We start from the raw sequence: 23,418 nt of genomic DNA, 5'->3' as shown, positions 1-23,418 counted from the left end.
ACAAGCCACATGAGTTATTTTTTTGTTTTATAGAAATCTTCCTTCCCTTCCAACATCCACAGATTAGTACAACAGGTATGCCAATGAACATAGATCTGTAAACATTTGAGCTGCTAAAGAGAGAGACAATCTGAAAATACATTTCCACAAAAATATTGAGAACATTTGGTGTCAATATTGTACCATAAGAGTAGAATTGATCGCACTTTAGATTATTACATCATCCCTTTTTCCACAAAAATACAAATTTGCTGATGAAAAACAAAAATACTGTTCTAAATGCAGTGTCAATATTTCGAGGATGAGAAAATCTGTCTTAAAATTTAACGCTGGCACTTTCTAAGAATAGGGTACAAAATCTCAGAAGCATACTTAAGATATTACATACATTATTAAAGATGTTATGATACATGTAGAAGAAGAATATCTAATTTGTTATAATGTCTGAATGTGGGTTAGAAACCTGATGTGTAATTTTTGTTGGATGATTTCTTGCAATAAAATGCAAATAAAATACACCATGGGTTTTACTCAGCAGGGGATAATTTTCCAAATGTTTTTCAAACATATTTCATACAAGTAAAAAAACAATTCTATTTTTGGAATGCTTAAAATTACAGTTAACACTTACTATGTGTGCAAATTTACAAAATGGAATGCCATTATAGAACTGTATGTTCTGTTATGCAATAGAAAGTGCTCACATGATGTCACTTCCTGGGTGTGACAATTTTAGGGCAACTTGATGGGATATTTAGATTGCAGGCAAATGTGGATTAAACATTAAAACATAATCTAGAATTAATTGAATATCAATTATTTTTTCATGTTAGAAAATATTTGAATGTTTTTAATAATTTTTAATTCATTCCTGCAATGAATAAAAAAAGGTAATTGCAACTTTTTATCTTGCAGAATTGTGTAATATAAACTTGCAACTGCGAGTTACAAAATCAGAATTGTAGGATATAAACTTGCAATTGCAAGAAATAAAGTCAGAACTTTGAGATATAAACTCAAAATTACAAAAAAAGGTCAGATTTGTGAGATATAAACTCGCAATTCTGACTTTTTTCGCAATTGCAAATGCATATCTCACAATTCTGACTTTTTTCTCACAATTGTGCATTTATCTTGCAATTCTGATTTTATTCTTGCAATTGCACATTTACAACCTGCAATTCTGACTTTTTTCTCGCAACTGCAAATTTATATCTCACAATTGTGTAATATAAACTAGCAACTGTGAGTTATAAAATCAGAATTGTGGGATATAAACTTACAATTGCAAGAAATACGTCAGAATTGTGAGATATAAACCCAAAATTAGGGAAAAAAATTCAGACTTGCGAGATATAAACTTGTGAACTTATATCTAACAATTCAGACATTTTTGTGTAACTGTGAATTTAAATCTCACAATTGAGACTTTTTTCTCACAATTACACATTCATATCCCGCAATTCTGACTTTTTTCTCACAATTACACATTCATATCCCGCAATTCTGACTTTTTTCTCACAATTACACATTCATATCCCGCAATTCTGACTTTTTTCTCACAATTACACATTTATATCTCACAATTCTGACTTTTATCCTCGCAATTCTGACTTTTTTCTCACAATTACACATTTATATCTCACAATTCTGACTTTTATCCTCGCAATTCTGACTTTTTTTCACAATTGCGAATTTATATCTCACAATTCTGACTTTTTTTTCTTGCAATTGCTAATTTAAATCTCGCAATTCTGACTTTTTTCTCACAATTACACATTTATATCTCACAATTCTGACTTTTATCCTCGCAATTCTGACTTTTTTTCACAATTGCGAATTTATATCTCACAATTCTGACTTTTTTTTCTTGCAATTGCTAATTTAAATCTCGCAATTCTGACTTTTTTCTCACAATTACACATTTATATCCCGCAATTCTGCCCGTTTTCGCAATTTCGAATTTATCTCTTACAATTCTGACTTCTTTCTTGCAATTGTGCATTTATATCCTTCAATTCTGACTTTTTCCTCACAATTGTGCATTTATATGGCTACCTATTAGGTTCCGTATCACTTACAGAACATTACTTCTTACCTATAAGGCCCTTAATGGTTTAGCTCCTGCATACATAACTAGTCTCCTACCACGCTACAATCCTCCACGCTCCCTAAGGTCGCAAAACTCTCGACTTTTAGTAGTACCTAGGATAGCAAAGTCCACTAAAGGAGGGAGAGCCTTTTCACATTTGGCTCCCAAACTCTGGATTAGCCTTCCTGATAACGTTTGGGGTTCTCTGTATGTTTAAATCTAGATTAAAGACTCATCTTTTTAGCCAAGCGTTCACATAATGTATCTCATAACGTTGTACTTCAGTTCCATCTGATCAAATGCACATCAACATTCTTCAGCTTGGGCTAAACACATCATTTTTGCTTGGTTGGAACAGCAGCTACACTAATTATTTCTATATTTGTTTCTCTGTTTCTGCCACGGGATTTTCATTCAGCCTGGATTCAGAAGAAGAGATGATGCCAACCCCCCTAAGGACCGCCGATGATGCCATCCTTGAAACAACATACAGCACTACACCTTTCATTACTATTAGTGTTCATCATCTGTTTTTGATTACACCATTCCTGTTTTTAATATTTATACCATATGTACATCGAGTTAACATACAGTAGTCACCACTAATAAGCTACTAAATATATTGTAGTAGCCTACATTTTGTTTTTGTACAGCTGCTTTGCAACGATTTGTATTGTGAAAAGCGCTATACAATATTCTAATTATGCCAGAAAAGTCTTAAAATTCATTACAAAATCTCTGTGCAGCAAAAGGTTTAAATGCATAGTTTACAAATGCTGATCCAAACTAGAATTTGAGTGTTTAGGTTGGTGGAGTCACTAATAAGATGAGATTTACAGTTCTACAACAGATTCAAAAAAATACAAAGTGCCAGTAAAGAGGAAAAATGAGGAGAGAGAGAGAGAGAGAGAGAAAAAGACAATTTAAGTGCTTTAGACTTGCATTAAAATACAACAGATGTTCAGTATGGCTACAACAGCTAAATGTGTTTGAGAGAAAACCTCTCAAACTCAAACAAACAAAGAAAGAACAAAACATAAGACATGACTGCTTAACAGCTAAACATACATAACACCCTAGTTTATCCATTACAGGGAGATTGAAATTGAAATTTTCATAGAAACAAAACAAATGACTATGTAATGGAGTAAAAATAAATGCAGCCGAACTGAGCTGCTTTTTCTCCCCCAAACAGAAAAAACAATCTACTAAATGGGTAAGAGAGCATTTAACAAAAATAATGGAAACAGGTTAAAAAACAAGTCACATTGCACACTGCACAAAATCCATTATTCAAAATGTAAAAGGCATTAAGCAACTCAATATCCCCTCATTGAGAAGGCAATTGCATGTGCAGTGCTCACAATACAGGCAAGAGCAATCAAACACAGTCTGAATTCTGCAGGAATGCAAATGAAGACGCTTCGCACTAAAGGACCTAAACAGGTCAAAGTGAAAATACTACAAAACAACACAATGCTACTGACACCCCATCATATCTTACTGTATGTACAATGAATCATTTCTGTCAATCAAAAGCTGTTTAAAATTCATATGAATTTTTCCTCCGTGGAACAAAAAAGGAGATATTTTGTACAACGTCTGAGCTGCTCTTTCCATAACAATAAAGTCGATCATTTCCAAATCCAAAAAGAGCATAAAAGCACCATAAATTTAACTTATAGTGTTACATGAGAAGTAGATCATGGTTCATATCTTTGGAGAAAATTTCAGTCTGTTCCGTGCACAGTACAACTGTATGGCTTCGGAAAAAACTATTATGCACAAAAAAGCTTTTTTGTATGGAAAAGACATTCTTCAAAACATCTCATTTTTGTCATGCAGGTTTGGAACAACAGTAAAAATGAAAAAATGAATGTTTGCACATTTGCACCACTATTAAATGAAACAAAACATCCCTATGCTTGATTTATGCAGGCTAAAAACATTAACCCGACAGTACTAGAAAGTATGAATAAACCATTAATATTTCATTTGATCTGTTATCTACTAGATCTGAATACAGATTCTAGCTTTTGTTATTTATGTTTAGGAATATTCTGGATTAAATACCGCTTTTGTCTCACTTGTGTTGTAAAAAAGTAAACAAAACTACAACACAAATTAAGTTTTGGGTCAATTAATTCCTCGAAACTGAGTGTTCACGAATGCTGTCGAAAGCCATATTTAACCTTGAATAATCCTTTAAATAGCGCTTTCCCTTTTTTGGTAGTAAAGGACAAAACATAGCTTTTCAGAATAGAAACTATTAACAAATCTGTTGCCTATTTTCATTTTGCTTGCAACAGACAACAAGACTAGAAGGCACCATGTTAGCATGGGTGTGAAAGAGCAGTTTCTATGGGTTGTGAAAGGATACAATACCTGAGAGCTGAATTTGAGATGCTGAAGAGTTCCTGTTTTTATATATCAATAGATACATATCCCTTACTATTTTTATCATTGCACTTTAAGTGGTCCTACAGGGAGGGACTAACAGAGCTCAGTTTCTGCAAATTGAATGTCAGCATTTAAGCCGTGTTCCAGTTTTGCATCTAATGCATGTCAGTTATAAATCATGGCTTGTTGAGTTTAAGACTCAGAGAGGTAGGGTTTTATCTTGTGCAACATATGGGCATTCATTTTCTATATTGGTTTATAAGTAGAGACGTAAAACTGAGAAACGCTCCATTAACACAGCACAACGATACTGCATTGAGATCAAATGAGGACCGCAAAGAGGGGATGCAGAATTTGGTTTAGAAGTTTAACGATCTTTGCCGGCGTCGTGCAACATTCAATTCTCTTTCAGAATACAAAATTGACCCTAAAATAATTCCAGGACTTGTTTTAGGCATTATAATATTACACTTTGTGGTAAATAAATCAATTTGCTCACCAATACTGCATTTATTTGAGCAAAGTTAAAGCAAAAATAGTCAAACTGCGAAATATTATTATGATTTAAAATAATAATTTAAGTATACTTTAAAATATAATTTATTTCTGTGATGCAAAGCTGATTTTTTTAAGCATCATTACTCCAGTCTTTAGTGTCACATCATTCTAATATGCATTTATCTGAAAATTTTTTTGGGGGAAACACATTTTAGAAATTAATAATTTTACTTTTTAAAGCAAGGATGCTTTAAATTGATCAAAAGTGATTATAAAGACATTTATAATGTTACAAAAGATTTCTATTTCACATAAATGCTGTTCTTCTGAATTTTCTATCCATCAAAGAAACCAGTTTTCAACATAATCATAATAATAAATGTTTTTTTTTTTTTAAATAACAAATCTTTTATGGGTTTTCTACTACATATTTTAGTAAGAGACATCATTTATGTTATATTAAGCTTTACAAGTCTTAACACCCAGGGCTCCCTTTACCATTTCTTTATGTATTTACTAAAATGTAGTTCTATTTGATATATCCATATTTGTTGCCTTCAAATACGCATGCCAGTTTTATATGACCATCAAAATATGTGGTATAATCAACCAGCAGGGTTTAACTGGACTGTTCTAACCAGCTACAACAAGGACAGACAATTCCGAGTGGGCATTAAAAACAGCTTTGCCTTGTTGTCCAGCGTAGATTGTATTCTGCAGAGGGACTGAATCTTGCACAACACCGGGAAAGCTGACAAAAGCAGGAATGGTTTCGTGCATTTGGCCTGGGCTCTACAGACAGCCGTCCAGTTACGCTACACATCCAACCGATCTCCACCAATCCAACCAATCCTAATGGTGGGACGAGGCTTTAAGCACTGAGCCGGTGCCGTTCCATTCCATTTTATGCTGTGTACGCTCCATTAGCCTAATGGTGAATCGGCAGTCTATTGGAGTAAAGCAAGTCCTTGGGTTTTCCCACTCAACTGAAATCGTTCCTAATGGCTTCCAGTCTTTCGGAGAGGGGAAATGGTTTCTACGAAAAGATCTGCATGATAAGCCCGGCTGCAGCGGCGTATCTGGTGGTGTTACGGTAATGGTTCAATGGCGTCAGGGCGTGTTTGGAAACACGCTCCATTAGACAGTCGCCATCAAGCATTGCAACGAGGACGACGCCAATTTGGCCTACTAAATGCCCTCTCAAAAATGTGCATCATGGTCGAAGGACCAGAAAAGTTAGGGTGTTTTAAGATGTCACCTAAAAATGTTGAGAGTTACACCAAGTGTTAGCCTCAATTTTCATAAAGAGATAGTTCACCCAAAAATTAATGAAAAATCATGTTTTAAACCATCATATGTCTCACTATGATGGTCAATGGTCTCCAAAAGATTGTTTCTCAGATAAAAAGAAAGATATGCAGGTTTCAAACAATGTGAATTTTCAGTTTTGGTGAAATATATCAAATAAACGTGACTTCTGTCAATTCTGACTTCAATCATTGTAAGTGATTGTGTTCATGTGGCTCTTGAGGAACGTTTTTGAAGGTTGCACCAGCTAGCTTTACTAGATGATGCATTAAATTGAAAATGTAGACACAAAAGGAGGACAAATTGGCCTGTACACAAACCACGTCCCAGTCAAAAGTTTTTGAACAGTAAGATTTGTTTTTGCTCACCAAGCCTGCATTTATTTGATCCAAAGTACAGCAAAAACAGTAACATTTTGAAATATTTTTACTATTTAAAATAACTGTTTTCTATTTGTATATATTTTAAAATGTAATTTACTCCTGTGATTTCAAAGCTGAATTTTCAGCTGTCACATGATCCTTCAGAAATCATTCTAATATGCTGATTTGCTGTTCAAAAAACATTTATTATTATTATTATCAATATTTAAAACAGTTGAGTCAATTTTCTTCAGGATTCTTTGATGAACAGAAAGATCCAAAGATCAGCATTTATCTGAAATAATTTATTTTATTATTTTTTGGGGAAATTAAATTAATAATTATATTTAGCAAGGATGCTTTAAATTGATCAACAGTGATGATTAAGACATTTATAATGTTACGAAAGATTTCTATTTTAGATAAATGCTGTTCTTCTGAACTTTCTATTCATCAAAGAAACCTGAAGAAATTCTACTCAGCGGTTTCCAACATAAAAAATCTGAATATTAGAATGATTTTAGGAGGATCATATGACTGGAGTAATGATGCTAAAATTCAGTTTTGAAATCACTGGAATAAATGACATTATAAAATATATTAAAAATAGAAAACAGTTATTTTAAATAGTAAAAATATTTCATAATTTGAAGGTTTTTCCTGTACTTTGGTTGGATCAAATAAATGCAGGCTTGGTTAGCAGAAGAGACATTAAAAAAAAACATTAAAAATCTATCTGTTCAAAAACTTTTGACTGGTAGTGTAGCTAAGTGACATTAGTTTTGTAAAATAAGCCGACTAGTGCTTCTTATCTGTATGGCTAGTAAACATGAACAGGCGCAAAAGCGCTAATAAGTGCAGCTTGTTTTCATCTAAGTGCTGTTCAAGCGAATATTGTGACAGAGCACTTTAAATACATGGCAGTAAGTGCAGCATGAGGAAAGGTACGAGATAAAACAGAGGTCACCATTATCAAAATCACAAGGCAAAGGGGCGGTTTAGCTTGGCAAGGCAGGTTTGTTTGAGGACTTCCCAAACAAAAGGCAAACATGAGTTGAGACGAGGTGAACTTGTTGGATTATGTACAAAACGATCCCTCTTTATCCAAAGCAGAACAAGGATCTTGCTGTACAAACACGTCACGGTGAGAATCTCTTCTGCGTCCGATCGAAGCCTTAAGCTCCACGAGAAACAAAACACAAGGAAATTCAATCTGGCGATCAAACAATGGCTGTTTTACGATAAACTCCTATTTTGGCAGCTGTGCAGATCTGCTTCAGCCAATCCCTGAAGACCAGAGCATTAAAAATAGAAACCGAAGATTTCTCTGATGGCTTGATATACATCCGTAAGGAAAAGTATTTGTGACATCACAAAGGTTTAAGAGTCAAACGGATGCTCTTGACGCTTAAACGGCGGTCGTAAATCTTCGTTACCTGAAGGGTGGCAGATCAGGTCAACCGAATGAGGTTAATCTGCGTTTATCATTTAAAAACACGAGGCAAAGATGAAGCGTGCCGGTCTTTGTCCTCCTCTTATGTCTTCTGTGGGTCGGGTGAGAGCGGGCCGGGCGTGTTGGTGCCGTCTAAATTATACACGGGAACAGAGAACTGCGTGGAACTCAGGACAGAAGGAAACTGATAAAAAGAAAAGAAACAATGAAAAAACTGAATGCATCCTTTCTGGAATATAGTTGTTTTAATGTGAACATGTCAATGTGTTTTTGCCAGTGTTGGCATCAATAACCAATACTAAAACTATTAGAAATATTTTTTTGTTGAAATAAAGGTAACATATTATTGAAAAAAGGTCAAATAAAATCAAATCAAATAAAACTTGAAAGTGAACAATGAAAATTAAATGAGAATTAGTGCAAAAACGATAAGTTAAAGTACTTAAATGAAATAAATAAATTAATACCCCCCCCAAAAATGTACTAAAACTTAAAATATATTTAAAAAAATAATACATAAATGAATAAAGATGTTGTAAACTAAACCATAAATTAATATAAAAAATAGATAATAATAAATAAAGAAAAAACACTTAAAATATATTTAAAATGGAAAAAAATAATTAATAATAAATATTATAATAATATATAAATAATACAAAAACATTTAATATATGTAAAAGTGTTTGATTACACTGATAAGATGTTGTAAAATAACTCACAAATTAATATAAAAACATTACTAAAACTTACAATATAATTTAAATGAAATAAATAAATAATTAATAATGAATACTATAATAACATAATATAAACAAATATTAAAATATCACTAGTTTTCAGACTTTTAGACCAAAAGTTTTTGGTTCAGATGGCAAGATTATGTTAAGAAAGATGTTGTTAACTAAACCATGAATTAATATAAAAAATAGATGATAATAAATACATAAATAACACTTACAATATATTTAAAATGGGAATTAATAATAAAAAAGAATTAATAATAAATACTATAATACTAAAAAAAATATACATTTAAAAGTGTTTGTGTTAAGTTGATGAGAAAGATGTTGTAAACTAAATTAAATTAATATATAAATTGATATAAGTAACTAATAACCAATAACTATACCAAATAATAAAAATAATTATAGTAGCAACTTTAAAGCAATTATTATATATTGTAATACATTTATTGTAAACATAAACAATACATTCCGTTATAAAAACAAATACTTCACTACAAAAAAATATAAATTTTGTCTTTCAAAACTAATAATTTTAATAATTTCAATAATAATTGTAAAAGTTTCTGGTGCAGATGAGAAGATGAGTTTAAGAGTTTAAGATGAGTTTAAGTTGATGAGAAAGATGTTGTAAACTAAATCATAAATTATTATATTAGCAATTAATAACCAATAACTATTCCAAATAATACAATTAATTTTAGTAGCAACTTTAAAGAAACAATTATAAGAAATATAGTTAAAATATTGTAATACTTTTTCTATATAAATAAAACATTTAGCTATAAAAAAAAACATATTGACTATATGCGTAATTTTGTAACTGTCTGATATTTCCTGTTTTTCCAGGACTGTGGGAAAACCTTGCACAAAGAGATCGCTCCCATTAAATTCAACAAAGCTGTTTTCATTAAAGCTCCGTATCGAGTTGCTTATGATTGTTGTCTTGCTCAATTCATTGGAAATGCAGGCTGGTATGAGCACCAGCACTATTTTGGAAGAAAATTTATATATGTGATACTCACAGATATCTAAATAATAAAATGTGACCCTGAAGCACAAAACCAGTCTTAAGTCGCTGGGGTATATTTGTAGCAATAGCCAAAAATACATTGCATGGGTCAAAATTATTGATTTTTCTTTTATGTCAAAAATCATTAGGAAATTAAGTAAAGATCATGTTCCATGAAGATTTTTTGTAAAATTCCTACTGTAAACCTATCAAAATGTAATTTTTGATTAGTAATATGAATTGCTAAGAACTTAATTTGGACAACTTTAAAGGTGATTTTCTCAGTATTTTGATTTTTTGCACCCTTAGATTTCAGATTTTCAAACAGATGTATCTCAGCCAAATATTGTCCTATCCTAACAAACCATACATCAATAGAAAGCTTATTTATTGAACTTTCATATGATGTATATATCTCAGTTTTGTAAAAGTTAACCGTATGACTGGTTTTGTGGTCCAGGGTCACAAATGTGATCGTCCTCAGTGGAATCATATTTAGGTTTGTGTAAATAATTTCAAGTGGCTCACCTGGAAGAGGGTATGCGCACCCTGTCTCCGGGCAGGACTGAGGGGCGCCACCGGACTGAGAGTGCTCCAGAAATGAATGTTGGACAGAAGTGGACTGGGAGTGAGCAACAGGGGCGTCTGCAACAAAAGTGAACTTTTTCAGACCTATACTCAAAGCGAATCTCTTTCCAGCTTGCATTCATTAAAAGGGCCTTCTCAAATACTCGCGAGCACCGTGGCACAAAGCATTTGCAAGAGGCATAACCCTGAAATACAAATGTTTAATTAAAAGTGGCTTAATGAGACTTTAAGAAGCAATAAGAATTAATCACAGGGCAAGGGGGCTGCATTTCCCCCAAAACCATAAATAATAGATTTGAATTATAGTATATTCCATCTTTCATCTCGCTGAAGAGACAGCAGGAGGTCGATCCTCTGGGGCTGGCTGTATGAGTGCTCGTAAATGCAAAGATTGTGCAGTCTTAACGAGGTGATCCATCAAAGTAGCATCCAGCTAAACCTCACCATATGATCACCATCACGTAACAGCCAATGAGTGTCTCACAGACACATCATCACTAGTTTAGTAGTGCACTACTGCCCTCTAGTGTTTCAAAATCACTTCAAGTCAACCACAACCAGAAGGGCTTTAATTTGATCTCAGCATATTCCTTTTAAAGATAACCACGTTTTAGAAAAAAAAACAGCATGCTTACATTTTCAAGCATGTTAAGCTATTTTGATATAAAAGTTACAAATACTGCAAAAACATTTATAATTCATTTGTGTATAAACTGCATTAGAATACCTTTGAATATTTGTAGGCAAACTTGAAATGCAAATATATTCCTAATCAGTGTAATCAACAAAATCACTGATTAAACAGACCAATTAACTATTTCCATTAATATTAAGCTTTTGTTCTGCACTAGTAACAAATGTTTTTAAGAAAACCAATTTATGCTTTGCTTGCTGAGTTTTGTCTGCAAAGTAACTGGTAATTTTGGACTGATGAAAATCACCCAAAAATAACAATTCTGTCATCATTTAATCAGTGAAATCCATTTTATTCTTTCCTAAATTCCATTATATTTTTTTCCAAATTTCGTTTATTTCTGTTTTAATTTTTCTGGATCATGTCTCAATTTTTTTTTAGACTTTATTTTAATTGTTAAATTAAAAAAATATTAATCAAAAAGTATGTCTAATGAACTGAAAGCATGGGACATACACAATTTAACTGCAATTTATTCAAAGATAACAAAAATATTGTTTTTAAAACTTAAAGGGAGAGTTTTCCCAAAAATAAAAATTCTGTCATTTACTTTGTGAAATCCATTTAGTTTTTTTTTTCTAAATTCCATTTTATTGCTTTCCAAATTAAGCTTTTCCATTTTAATTGTACTAGATCCTGTTTTGGATTGATGGAAATTCTGACAACAAAATCTTAAAGGAAGAAAAATTTTGTTTATCCGTTTTAATTTTTCTAGATCATATTTTTTTTTTTTTTTTTTACATTTTTTTAGACTCTGTTTGAATAGTTAAATTAAAAAATATATATATCAAAAAGCATGTCTAATTATACAATTTAAAAGCAATTTATTCAAAGTTTAACAAAAATACTATTTTTATAAATCTTAAAGGGAGAGTTCACCCAAAAATAAAAAATGTCATTTACTTTCTGAAATCAATTTTATTGTTTTTGTAAATTAAATTTTATTTTTTTCCCCAAATTTAGTTTTTCTGTTTTAATTGTTCTATATCCTTTTTTTCTGTAAAATGTTTTTTAGATTCTATTTTAATAGTGAAATTAAAAAAAAAATAATAATAATCAAAAAGCACGTCTAATTAATTGAAAGCATGGGATGTACACAATTTAACAGCAATTTATTCAAAGTCCAACAAAAATTTCATTTTTAAAAATAAAAATTCTGTCATTACTTTCTAAAATCCATTTTGTTTTTTCCTGAATTCCATTTTATTTTTTCCTATATTCCATTTTATTTCTTTCCAAATTAAGCTTTTCTGTTTTAACTGTAGTATGGTCAATGTCACTGTAAGGTGCCTTTTGGTGTCCTGTCCATAAGTAATTTGCCATGATAACTTAACATAAATTACTATGAAAGGGTGTATTATAATAGGCTAAGTTTTTATATTCATAACAAAAGTATTACTTGGCTCTTTAGATACATTTTCTAGATTTTTTTAAAATTTGTGCAGGAGGATGCATGTTATTTTGCTATGTCCCATGCACTGCTCATTAGTTTTGAATGTCAGTCAAGCATTTGTATCCAGTCTAAATGGGCAGTTCTTAGCCAGAATACGTTGAATACTAGTAATCCAAACTTAAAAGTTGAAAAATCTGGCCATTTATGTGAAATAAGCATATAAGATACGGGAAGCAGCTGTAAGTAGCTGCACAATGAGATACGCCTCTAGTGAGATGGATAGAAAATGTGACCCAACATGAAATCTGCTGATGGTCTGATGATTCTAACAGATCAATGACAGCTTGTACATGTGTGATGGGGACTGACCTGCAGTAAGGCTGGGGTGAGAGAGGCCGTAGGGAGGGGTGGGCTGGACAGATTGAGAGGGCTGAGGTCAGAGCTGGTCACCACCAGTGTGGGCATCAACTCCAGGCCTTTGGGCTTCTTAGACTTTCCGCTGAGATTGCGGGGAGGAGATTCAGACATCTCAAAAACTAGTGCTGTGTCCTTGGAAATAGAGATGGGCTGGTCCTGATAGATCAAGAAAGAGAGAGGAAGATGTTTTAGTACATGTTTTAATAGAATAAAGATGAATACTTTTTTAACATTTACATTTTTACATTTAGAAAATAATTTAATTCCTTCGTGAAGTGGCTTAAGGGCTATGCATGCAACATTCAAAGCAAATAAACAACACACACATACATAACAACATTGGCAAATTTTCCACACCAAATTTATCCTAATTTGGTTCAATGCTAAATTTAAGTCATTGCCTGTTCACATCTATATATGTGTTCTGGTATATGTAACCCTGAATGGCAAAACCATCACCTGAAAGCTGGATAAATAAGCTTTTTATTGATGTATGGTCTGTTAGGATAAGACAATATTTGGATCAAGATACATCTATGTAAATAAAACGGAATTTGAGGGTGCAAAAAAATCTAAATACTGAGAAAATCATCTTTAAAGTTGTCCAAATGAAGTTCTTAGCAATGCATATTACTAATCAAAAATTAGCGGGACGCTACAGACTCTAGAGAGCATTTGATTGGACAGAATGCTTGATGAGAAGCTGAAGTGCACGGTGATATCACCAAAATCGTTAATTCATATTGGCGGAAGTGACGAGACTGTAAGCTTTGAATGCTCATACCTTGTAAACGTGAATTTTGTCGTTGTTTTGAAGCACACTAGCTTATAGATAACCATAAGGCTAATATATTCATACTAAAAATCAAAAAACTTGAATTTTGATTTCATGGGGACTTTAATATCCTAATGGTTTTTGGCATGACCCAAATTCACAGTAGTTTCCTGTGAGGGGTAGGTTTGGGGCAGGGCGATTAAAAATACAGTTTGCACAGTAGAAAAACCATTATGGCAATGGAAAGTACCCGTAAACAACGTGCAAAAGTGTGTGTGTGTGTGTGTGTGTGTGTGTGTGTGTGTGTGTGTGTGTGTGTGTGTGTGTGTGTGTGTGCATGAATTTCAGCTGTGGAAAAGTTAAGAATGCATTGATGGTAGTGGAAAAAAAAAAATCTTTCACTAAATTAGTTGCTCTTAATCCAAACAATATACACTACCGTTCAAAAGTTTGGGGTCAGTATATTTTTATTGTTTCTTTTTTTTTTTTTTTTAAGAAATTAATACTTTTATTCACCAAGGATGTATTAAGTTAATAATTAAAAGTTTATTAAAAGTTAATAATAAATAATTTACATTGTTATAAAATATTTATATTTTGAATAAACACTGTACTCTTTAAACTTGTTATTCATGAAAGAATCCTGAAAAAAAAAAAATCACAGGTTCCAAAAAATATTTGGCAGCACAACTGTTGATATTATCCAACATTGATCCTTCTAATAATAAATCAGCATATTAGAATGATTTCTGAAGGATCATGTGACACTTAAGACTGGAGTAACAGCTGATAAAAATTCAGCTTTTCATCACAGGAATAAATTCTATTTTAAAGTATGTTAAAATAAAAAACATTATTTTATATTGTAAAAACATTTTGCAATATTACTGTTTTTTTCTGTATTTTTAATCAAATAAATGCAGCCTTGATGAGCATAAGAGACTTCTTTAAAGACTATTACAAGTCTTACTGACCCCAAACTTTTGAACGGTAGTGTAAATAAAATCAACTTTTTAAAGAAAAGGTATAATTGATCTTCCAAATAATATAAACATACAAATTCATAACAAATTTTAAAAGTAAAAAAAAAAAAAATGTGAAAAACGTTTTATTTTAGTATTATTTGTATACTATACTATATAGTCTGTATAGTATTTATTCATATTTTGAATTAACGTATTTTATTTTTTCAATTTTAATTTTATCTTTCATTTTCCAAATTTATTCTAAATAATAATTTCACAACAAATTTTAAGAAAAAAAAATCTTGGTATGAAAATGTAAAGTAAAATATCCTCAATCAATTCTATGTCAATTATTCATAAATTTTTAAAGGAAACCCGAGGTATTAAGATTTGTGTGGCTTAATATAACAAGACGTGAAATGTCTGCCCTTATTGAGCTACTGCCACTACCTGTTGCTATTTTTACTGCAAGACAACCTAGAAAATGAAAATACTGATACAATTCCACATTGTGCAGCTTTTGGTTGTAATTTTCAATCGAAGGCCAACAAGAGAAGTGATCTTCACTGCTTTTACTAACGATAAGAAGAGGAGAAAAGAATGGGAAGATGTCTGTTGTCGACAAATAAAAACTTCCTAAAGACCTGCGTCTTTGTTCTTTCAACTTTAGCCATGATGCCTTTGAGGCTTTTAGTAAACCACAGCTACCAAAGGAGCTTACGAATGACAGAGACAATAAATGCTACATGCCAACTCTTGCAGGATGTAAACAAGCCGACACTTTTCATGATGCTGCAGCCACTGTAGGAGTTTCTCAGCATGGATTTCACTAGATGTCTGTGGTGTTTAGACTCTTTGTGAGGAAAACACTTTCATTCATTGCCACCTGTAAGCTCTTTCCGTAGCTGTGGTGATCGTATCAGTATTTTTTTTTTTCAAAGCTGTTTACTCTGAATTGTGCTGCAAAAAAAAAATAGCAACAGGTAGCATCAATAGCTCAAGGAGAGCAACCATTTGACATCACAATGGCGCCCCCATTTGTCTAAAATATGTATAAAATGATGTAGATTTTTTAAATAACATAAATCTTTCATGGGTTTTCTATTAAATATTTCAATAAGAGACATCATTTATGTTACATGATGCCTAAAGATTCCTCATTCATTTAAAAATCTTGTTGTGCATGTTTCTTGTTTCTAGGATGTGACACACCATCTTCCTTCCAACTTCTTTTCCCAGTGGCAGTACTGCATAAGCAGGCATCAGCACTAAGTGTCATACCTGCAGCTGTAACTCTGAAGGCTGTGAGGAAAGGGACTCGATTTCACTGTCAATCACCAGCTCCTGGGAATCCGTCATGGGAGAAGAAGAGGGAGACTGGGAACGAGTAAGCGGCGATTGAGAGACTCTCGAGAACGGGAAGCCTGTCATGGCATTCTCCGAGGTGGGATTCTCCACAAACGCACACACTATGTGCGAGACAGCCGTTTGTCTGGCCTCAGGTTCAAGTGGGGCTTGAGAGGGTTGTGCTGCAAGTTCAGGCTTCCCTATAAGAGACGTAGCTGCGTGTCTGTTGTGTGGCATGGTCCCAAATTTAATGACGGTGGGTGGCTGAGGCGACTCCTGGGCTGCCTTTTTCTCCGTTAGCTTTTCTCCTGGATTTTCAATTTTCATGGATTTAAAAAGTTGCGTCCCTGACTGCAGAGACGTCAAAGTGAAGGATGTATACAAGCCAGAATGGATGTAGTCATTCCGGTTAGAAGCTTTAGACTGACCCAGTGTTCCCGCACCTCGGTCTGGAGCGGCTTTACTGTCTTTATCCCTGGGGATGTTCGCAGGTTTGTCGGAGAGGGGCAGAGGTCCGTTTGAGCCGCCGTCTGCACCCGCCGGTGAGGACATGACTTCTCCCTTTAGGATATCCGGGTACGAAACAAAACGGTACACAAACTTCTGCCCGTTGACTTTTTTGATAATGTTCTGCATGGAAAAAAACAGAAAATATATGTTTATTTTAGCTGATGAGTGACTTTCTCCTACATAGCACTAAACATATCTATGCAATCACCCAAACAAATCAACCAAAATGTCTTGAGTGTACATTTTTACAATCCAGTCTGTTGCACTCTTTTACGCTCCCTCGCTTGGACTAAACAAAATAACATGCAATTAAGTAAATGAAGCCATGTTAAGAGACCAGGAAGAATGCGGAAAACTATACCTCGTGCCCCGCGGTGCCAAGACGAGGCTTAAAAATCCAGTGCACCAAACCTGCGGTTCCCACTTAAGCATTAACTCTTAGAGAGAGGCCATGACTTTGTTACTGCGCTAACGGGCTCGGTGACCCTCTTGTTACAGTTCAGAGTGACTTGATTGTGTGTTTACAAAAACAAAACTGATGGAGGAGTGTGGGGGCGATGAGAGGGCTGGAAGCTAGCAATTATAATAAACACTGATTTAAATATATGAGCACAACAGTGTTTAGCAGGTAAATCAGCAAAGCCTGAAAGATTAGTTCATTCAAAAATGAAAAATAAATATTTTATATTGTTTTATAATTTAGAACTATAATCTATAATAATTTAAATATTTATCATTTTCAATTTATAAATAATAATATTTTTAAATTCATATCATTTTTATTTTATTTTTATTAATTATAATTACATTTTATAGGTTATAATTTTTAAGTTTATAAAAACATTATAATCTATAAATTATAATTTATTTGCATATTGTGTAGAACAGTTTAGCAATTACACTGCTTTCCCCCTCCATACAATGAAGTGAAGTGAATAGAACTGGAACTTTCAAGCTACATAATAATCAAGCTACTGTCAAGCTACATAATGTTAATAAAATAACTAATAAATGGTAAATAAATAAAATATAATTTAAAATACTATTTTACTAAATAGTATTCAAATTTAGCATATCTATCCAAAGTACAGCAAAAACTGTACATTTTTAAAGTATTTTTACTATTTAAAATTTGACTATATTTTAAATTTTTATTTATTCCTGTGATTTCAAAGCTGAATTTTTAGCATCATTACTCCAGTCACAAGATCCTTCAGAAATCATTCTAATATTCTGAATTTCTGCTCAAAAACATTTAGTATTATTATTAAGTTGAAAACAGGTTTCTTTGATGAATAGAAAGTTCAGAAAAACAGCATTTATCTGAAATATTTTGCTAAATTATAAATGTTTAAATGTAAAGCATCCTTGCTACATAAAAGTATTCATTTCTATCATTTCTTCCCTGATCTTTGGATCTTTCTATTCATCAAAGAATCCTAAAAAAATGTACTCAACTGTTTGATGATGATAATAATAATAAATGTTTCTTGAACAGCAAATCAGCATCTCAGAATGATTTCTGAATCATGTGACACTGAAGACTGGAGTAATGATGCTGAAAATCTAGCTTTGATCACAGAAATGAATTACATTTTAAAATATATTCAAATAGAAAACAGTTGTTTTAAAGTTTTCACAATATTACTGCTTTTGTTGTATTTTGGATCAAATAAATGCAGGTTTGGGGAGAAAAAGAAACTTCTTTAAAAAAATCTTACTGTTCAAAAACATCTGACTGGTAGTCATGCAATATGAATAACTATTCACAAGGTGAATATTTCAAATTAGCAAGTCTTTATAATAGAGTGTAGATATCCATTTTAAGCACTTTTTAAAAGTTTTAAAAGTTCTTTAATACAGTGCTATAAATTTAAATGTGTTTATTATTTTATGAATTGATACGCAGTTATACCAAATTATTTTGCTTTCACAATACAACATCAGTATGAAAAAAATTATAATTTATCTTTAAATAAATAAAAAGAAATAAACTTAAATTTTACAAACTAACCTAAGATCTAATATCTAATATCTTACAATCGCAAAACTAAATTAGCACCAGATGATGGCTAAAGTAATCTAAAATCTAAAAACAAGCAGAAACGAGTGTCATAAATATTTTTGGCAGATAATAAAAAAAGATATATACTAATTTCTGCTGATAAACAATATTGTTTTTATATAAGGCAGTCAAGGACCATGGAAGGCATGCTCCTTATAAACCTAATCTATCAAAAAGCTTTAAAAGACTTGGAATATGTGACCCAGGACCACAAAACCAGCCATAAGGATGTATAAGGATGTATGGTTTGTTAGGATAGGACAATATTTGCCTGAGATACAACTATTTAAAAATCTGGAATCAGAGGGGGCAAAAAAATCTAAATACTGAGAAGTCATCTTTAAAGTAGTCCAAATGAAATTCTTAGCAATGCATATTACTAATCCGAAATTAAGTTTTTTATATATTAACAGTAGGAATTTTACAGAATATCTTAATGAAACATAGTCTTTACTTAATATCCTAATGACAATTTTGACCCATACAATGTATTTTTTGCTACTGCTACAAATATACCAATGCTACTTAAAGCACAAATTGTATAGACTACCTTTATGATGCTTTGTTTGACATTATGAATGTGAATGAACTAACTGTTAAGATGTTTCAGATCCTCGCTGACAATACACACCTTGTCATAGTAGTAACGCAGAGCCCGGCTGAGTTTGTCATAGTTCATGCTGGGTTTGTTCTTGCGGGCGCCCCATAATCTGGCCACCTCTTCAGCCTGCAACAGTTTGAACTCTCCATCTTCATTGGTCCAGCAGATGAGCTGGTCATTGCTGGGATCCAACAGAAGCTGCAGCAGGAACTGCCACAGGGTGACTGAGCTGTCCATGTCCTGACGTGGGAGGAAACGTTACCTTACGGGATCCTGTTCGCGCTCACAGCCTGCCCGGCATGTCACGGCATATTCCGGCAGATATCCTGACAGAGGCTGAAATGAAAATCAAGATGCAATTACATCAATAAGATGGGTGCAAATAAATGCCATTGAGTGACGACCACCATCAACCACTGCAACGTAGAGCGACCATTTTTAAATTCGTAAAAACATGGTAAATATGCGCACCATATTAAATACCAAATGGTACTGGACTTCAGCGTAATCCTGAGGAGAGTGCAGGACAACTGTGTGTGTGTAAGCAGCTTAAATTAAAACTAAATCTGCCTTGACTCATCCGATATCCAGCTGGTAGTTGCCAAAGAGAGCGAAAAAAGTCTCCCACATACAATCTGACAGAACAGAACATGCAAATATAGAAACACAGAGGCGAGACGTGACAGCTTTCCTCAGACTGTAGGAGACAACGTCTGGGAATTTCAAAGTTCAGGACAAAATGAACCTAGATATCAGTAGCAATTACATACAGTTTACATGCACCCTGCAGAATCTGCTAAATGTTAATTATTTCACTAAATAAGAGGGATCATACAAAATGCATGCTATTTTTATTTGGTACTGGCCTGAATAAGATATTTCACATTAAAGACATTTACATAAAATGAGCCCAAGTTTGCATGCACTTAATAGTGTGTTGTTACCTGAATGATCCACAACTGTTTTTTGTGTATTTGAACCCAACCCAACAATAAGTATGATTTAAAAATTTATATTTTCACACTGAGGGACTCATACTCAACTATTACAGAAGGTTCAAACGCTCACTGATGCTCCAGAAGGTAAAAACATGCATCAAGAGCCAGGGGTGAAAACTTTTGAACAGAATGATGATGTATACATTTTTCTCATTTTGCCTAAATATCACTTTTTTCATTTAGTACCACCCTTCAGAATCTACTTACATGTTTCTCAGAAGACAAAATAAGTTACATTTCCCCTGATTCAAAAAGTTTGCACCCCCGGTTCTTAATGCATCGTTTTTTTCCTTCTGAAGCATCAGTGAGCGTTTGAATCTTCTGTAATAGTTGCATATGAGTCCCTCAGTGGTCCTCAGTGTGAAAAGAAGGATCTCAAAAACATACAGTCATTGTTGGAAAGGGTTCAAATAAACAAAAATGCTGGAAAACCAAGGAATTTGTGGGACCCGAAGGATTTTTCTGAAGAACAGCAAGCAGTTTAACTGCTTAGGACAAACAAGGGACTCATGAACAACTATCACTAAACAAAAAACAAAAAAAAAACACAGCTGTGGATTATATCAGGTATCAGGTAACAACAGTATTATAAATTAAGCTTTTGAACAGGGTAATTTTTATTCAACTATTATTTTATCTTGTGGACTATAAACATCTTTTATGTGAAATATCTTATTCAGCACAGTGCTAAATAAAAAATAACATGCATTTAGTTTGATCCCTCTTATTTTGATAAAATAATTAACATTTTGCAGATTCTGCAAGGTGTACGTAAACTTTTGACCTTACCTGCATCTTTAACTTAATGGCTATAATTTGATGCACATTTAATTTTGCTATTTTTTTTTCTTTATTAAAGACCGAAACCTCACCATAATCACACTTATAAGCTGTTTTTAAGTTCAAAACAGCGTAATGGTGCATGCTGCCATCATATACACTTTCTGGATACCTAATATAAACACTAAACTTACACCTGAATTGTTTTGATCCTAGATGTCACCTTATAAGGACAGATTTCACATCAATACCTTTTAAATTAAACATGCAACTACACATATACCTTGGTTTTGAGTTTAACTTCAAATTCCAAGACTAAAGAATCCTAAATGTGACCCTGGACCACAAAACCAGTCTTATGTAGCATGGGTATATTTGTAGCAATAGCCAAAAATACATTGTATGGGTCAACAATTTTCTTTTATGCCAAAAAATCATTAGGAAGTAAAGAACATGTTCCATGAAAATATTTAGTAAACTTCTTACTATACATGTATCAAAACTTAATTTTTAAATTAGTAATATGCATCGCCAAGAACTTTATTAAAAGCGATTTTCTTACTATTTTTGATGTTTTTTGCAGCCTCAGATTACAGATTTTCAAATAGCTGTATCTCGACCAAATATTATCCTATCATAACAAACCATACATCAGTTGAAAGCTTATTTATTCATCTTTCAGATGATATAAATCTCTTATAAAACCCTTATGACTGGTTTTGTGGTCCAGGGTCACAAATGTGTATTTAAGCTCGAAAAGATGCATTTAAACTCGCATAAAACTTTATGTGTTAAAGACTGTGTAAGAGCTAACTTAATGCAAAACCTCCACGTCAATTCAACCACATTTAATAGCCTAGACGGGTCAAAGTACATACTTTGTAGTTCGTTTTAGATTGTAAAATCCTCCACAATGCTTATAAATTTAACAAATCATTAAGTGACAGAAAACACGCTTGAATGTCCAAAAATGTTCAACTGCAACCTGTTAGAACATGAGTTTTGCTCGTTAGCATCGAGCTAATGTCTGTCAAACTCACCTGAGAAGCTTTTTGCTCTCCAGAGTCGTCCCTGGGGGGGTTTCCGACGGATTCGAAGCGAAAAAGAAATAAAATAAAATAAAATAAAAAACGAAAACTGTTTTCTTGTATGTTTACATCGTGTAAAGATATTCTGGTGGTCAGCTAGCGTAGCGTGCTAGTGCGCTAGCTAACGGAGTCTTAGCAAACTTTAGACTCATTAAACTAACATTGATATGAAGATGGTCTATTTAAATCGGTTTTCTGCCTTGTTTACAGTGAGAACGACCAAAATAGACAGAGTACGAGAAAAGGAAATGCTAAAGTCTTCTGCATCTCACGTATTCAGTATTTTTAGCTGCAACCACAATAATACAAAAACAGGAAGCAACAAGCCCACCAGATTAAACACTTTCACTCCAGCAGCGCACAATAAAACCCCAGAACAAAGCTTCAGATTTTACGAATCTGTACGAAATGAGGTCCCTTCGGTTTGAATAGCGTTAATATCCTCCAGATGTAAGTTCAGCAGCATGAGAAATGCATTGAAGCCTGTGAAGTGCAGTGAAAGCATGTAACGTTAGATCATGTCATTATGGACTGTCTCATTTCATATATGACCATAATAAAATGATTTAACCGATGAATACATATAAAATACTACCTTGTGAGTGAAAAGAAACTCAAACTGAAATGTTACAAGATGAAATGTTATGTAACACTCATTCAATCTGATTGCACTTTGACATTTAGATAAGAAATGGCATAAATGATGGATGGGTGAGACAGAGAGACAGATATAGACAGATAGATAGTAAATAGAAGTAAAAACGTGATTAAAAATGTGTTCCGAAGAACAAGTTTGGCTCATAAAATGTAAAATACAACATTTCTCATTCCAAAAACAAAATGTTTAGTCTATATCACTTGTAAACACATGGTCAAAAGTATGTAAACACCCCCTTTTGATGCAATTAAATTGAAATTTACCACACCCTTCATATACCACTGTCAATTATTTATAACAGAGTCTCATTCATACTCATTTGCCATGTGCGTAGGAAAGAGTGGCAGAATGAAAGTGTAATTTTAGTCTTGTGTCAGCTCCAGCAACCATGCTTTCCAAACAGATTCCAGCGCTGCGGAAAAAACATGGAAAATAAATGCAGAGACAAGCCCAGCATTCCTGTTGTACAAAATCAGTGACTGTTTGTTGATTTAATCAATGGTTTTAGTGGACGATTCACTGTGGTTATTGTCTAAAAAAGTTGCTATTGGTAACAAGCAGCATTTTTTTTAAATAAATGTTCTGCATTATAAAGAAAACCATGTGAATATATAAAAAAACATCAGTTATTAGCAAAAATATTTGCGGTTATAGTGGAAACCTGTGGG

General features: G+C 33.0%; 1 protein-coding gene across 1 annotated transcript; it reads right to left on the bottom strand.

Annotated features, from left to right (window-relative positions):
* Positions 1–10: 10 nt before the first annotated feature.
* Positions 11–19,529, bottom strand: elk4 (ETS transcription factor ELK4). The gene is made up of 5 exons (XM_073825285.1): positions 19,257–19,529; positions 15,985–16,680; positions 12,916–13,119; positions 10,400–10,516; positions 11–8,297 (listed from the first exon to the last, which is right to left on the bottom strand). The coding sequence occupies exons 1-5, from the start codon at positions 19,461–19,463 to the stop codon at positions 8,196–8,198; spliced, it is 1,326 nt and encodes a 441-aa protein (XP_073681386.1). The 5' UTR covers positions 19,464–19,529; the 3' UTR covers positions 11–8,195.
* Between the last annotated feature and the right edge of the window lie 3,889 nt (positions 19,530–23,418).

The sequence above is a fragment of the Garra rufa genome, chromosome 20, assembly GCF_049309525.1.
Source record: "Garra rufa chromosome 20, GarRuf1.0, whole genome shotgun sequence".
In the NCBI taxonomy this organism is placed as follows: domain Eukaryota; kingdom Metazoa; phylum Chordata; class Actinopteri; order Cypriniformes; family Cyprinidae; genus Garra; species Garra rufa.
Note: the sequence above shows the minus strand (reverse complement) of the source record. Positions and strands in the feature narration are given on the sequence as shown.

Coding starts and splice junctions, on each gene's coding strand:
- elk4 (XM_073825285.1), bottom strand. CDS start 19,463: ATGGACAGCTCAGTCACCCTGTGGCAGTTCCTGCTGCAGCTTCTGTTG. Junction 16,681..19,256: donor TGCGTTACTACTATGACAAG/GTGTGTATTGTC, acceptor TTTTCCATGCAG/AACATTATCAAAAAAGTCAA. Junction 10,517..12,915: donor TCACCCCAGCCTTACTGCAG/GTCAGTCCCCAT, acceptor CTTTTGTTGCAG/ACGCCCCTGTTGCTCACTCC.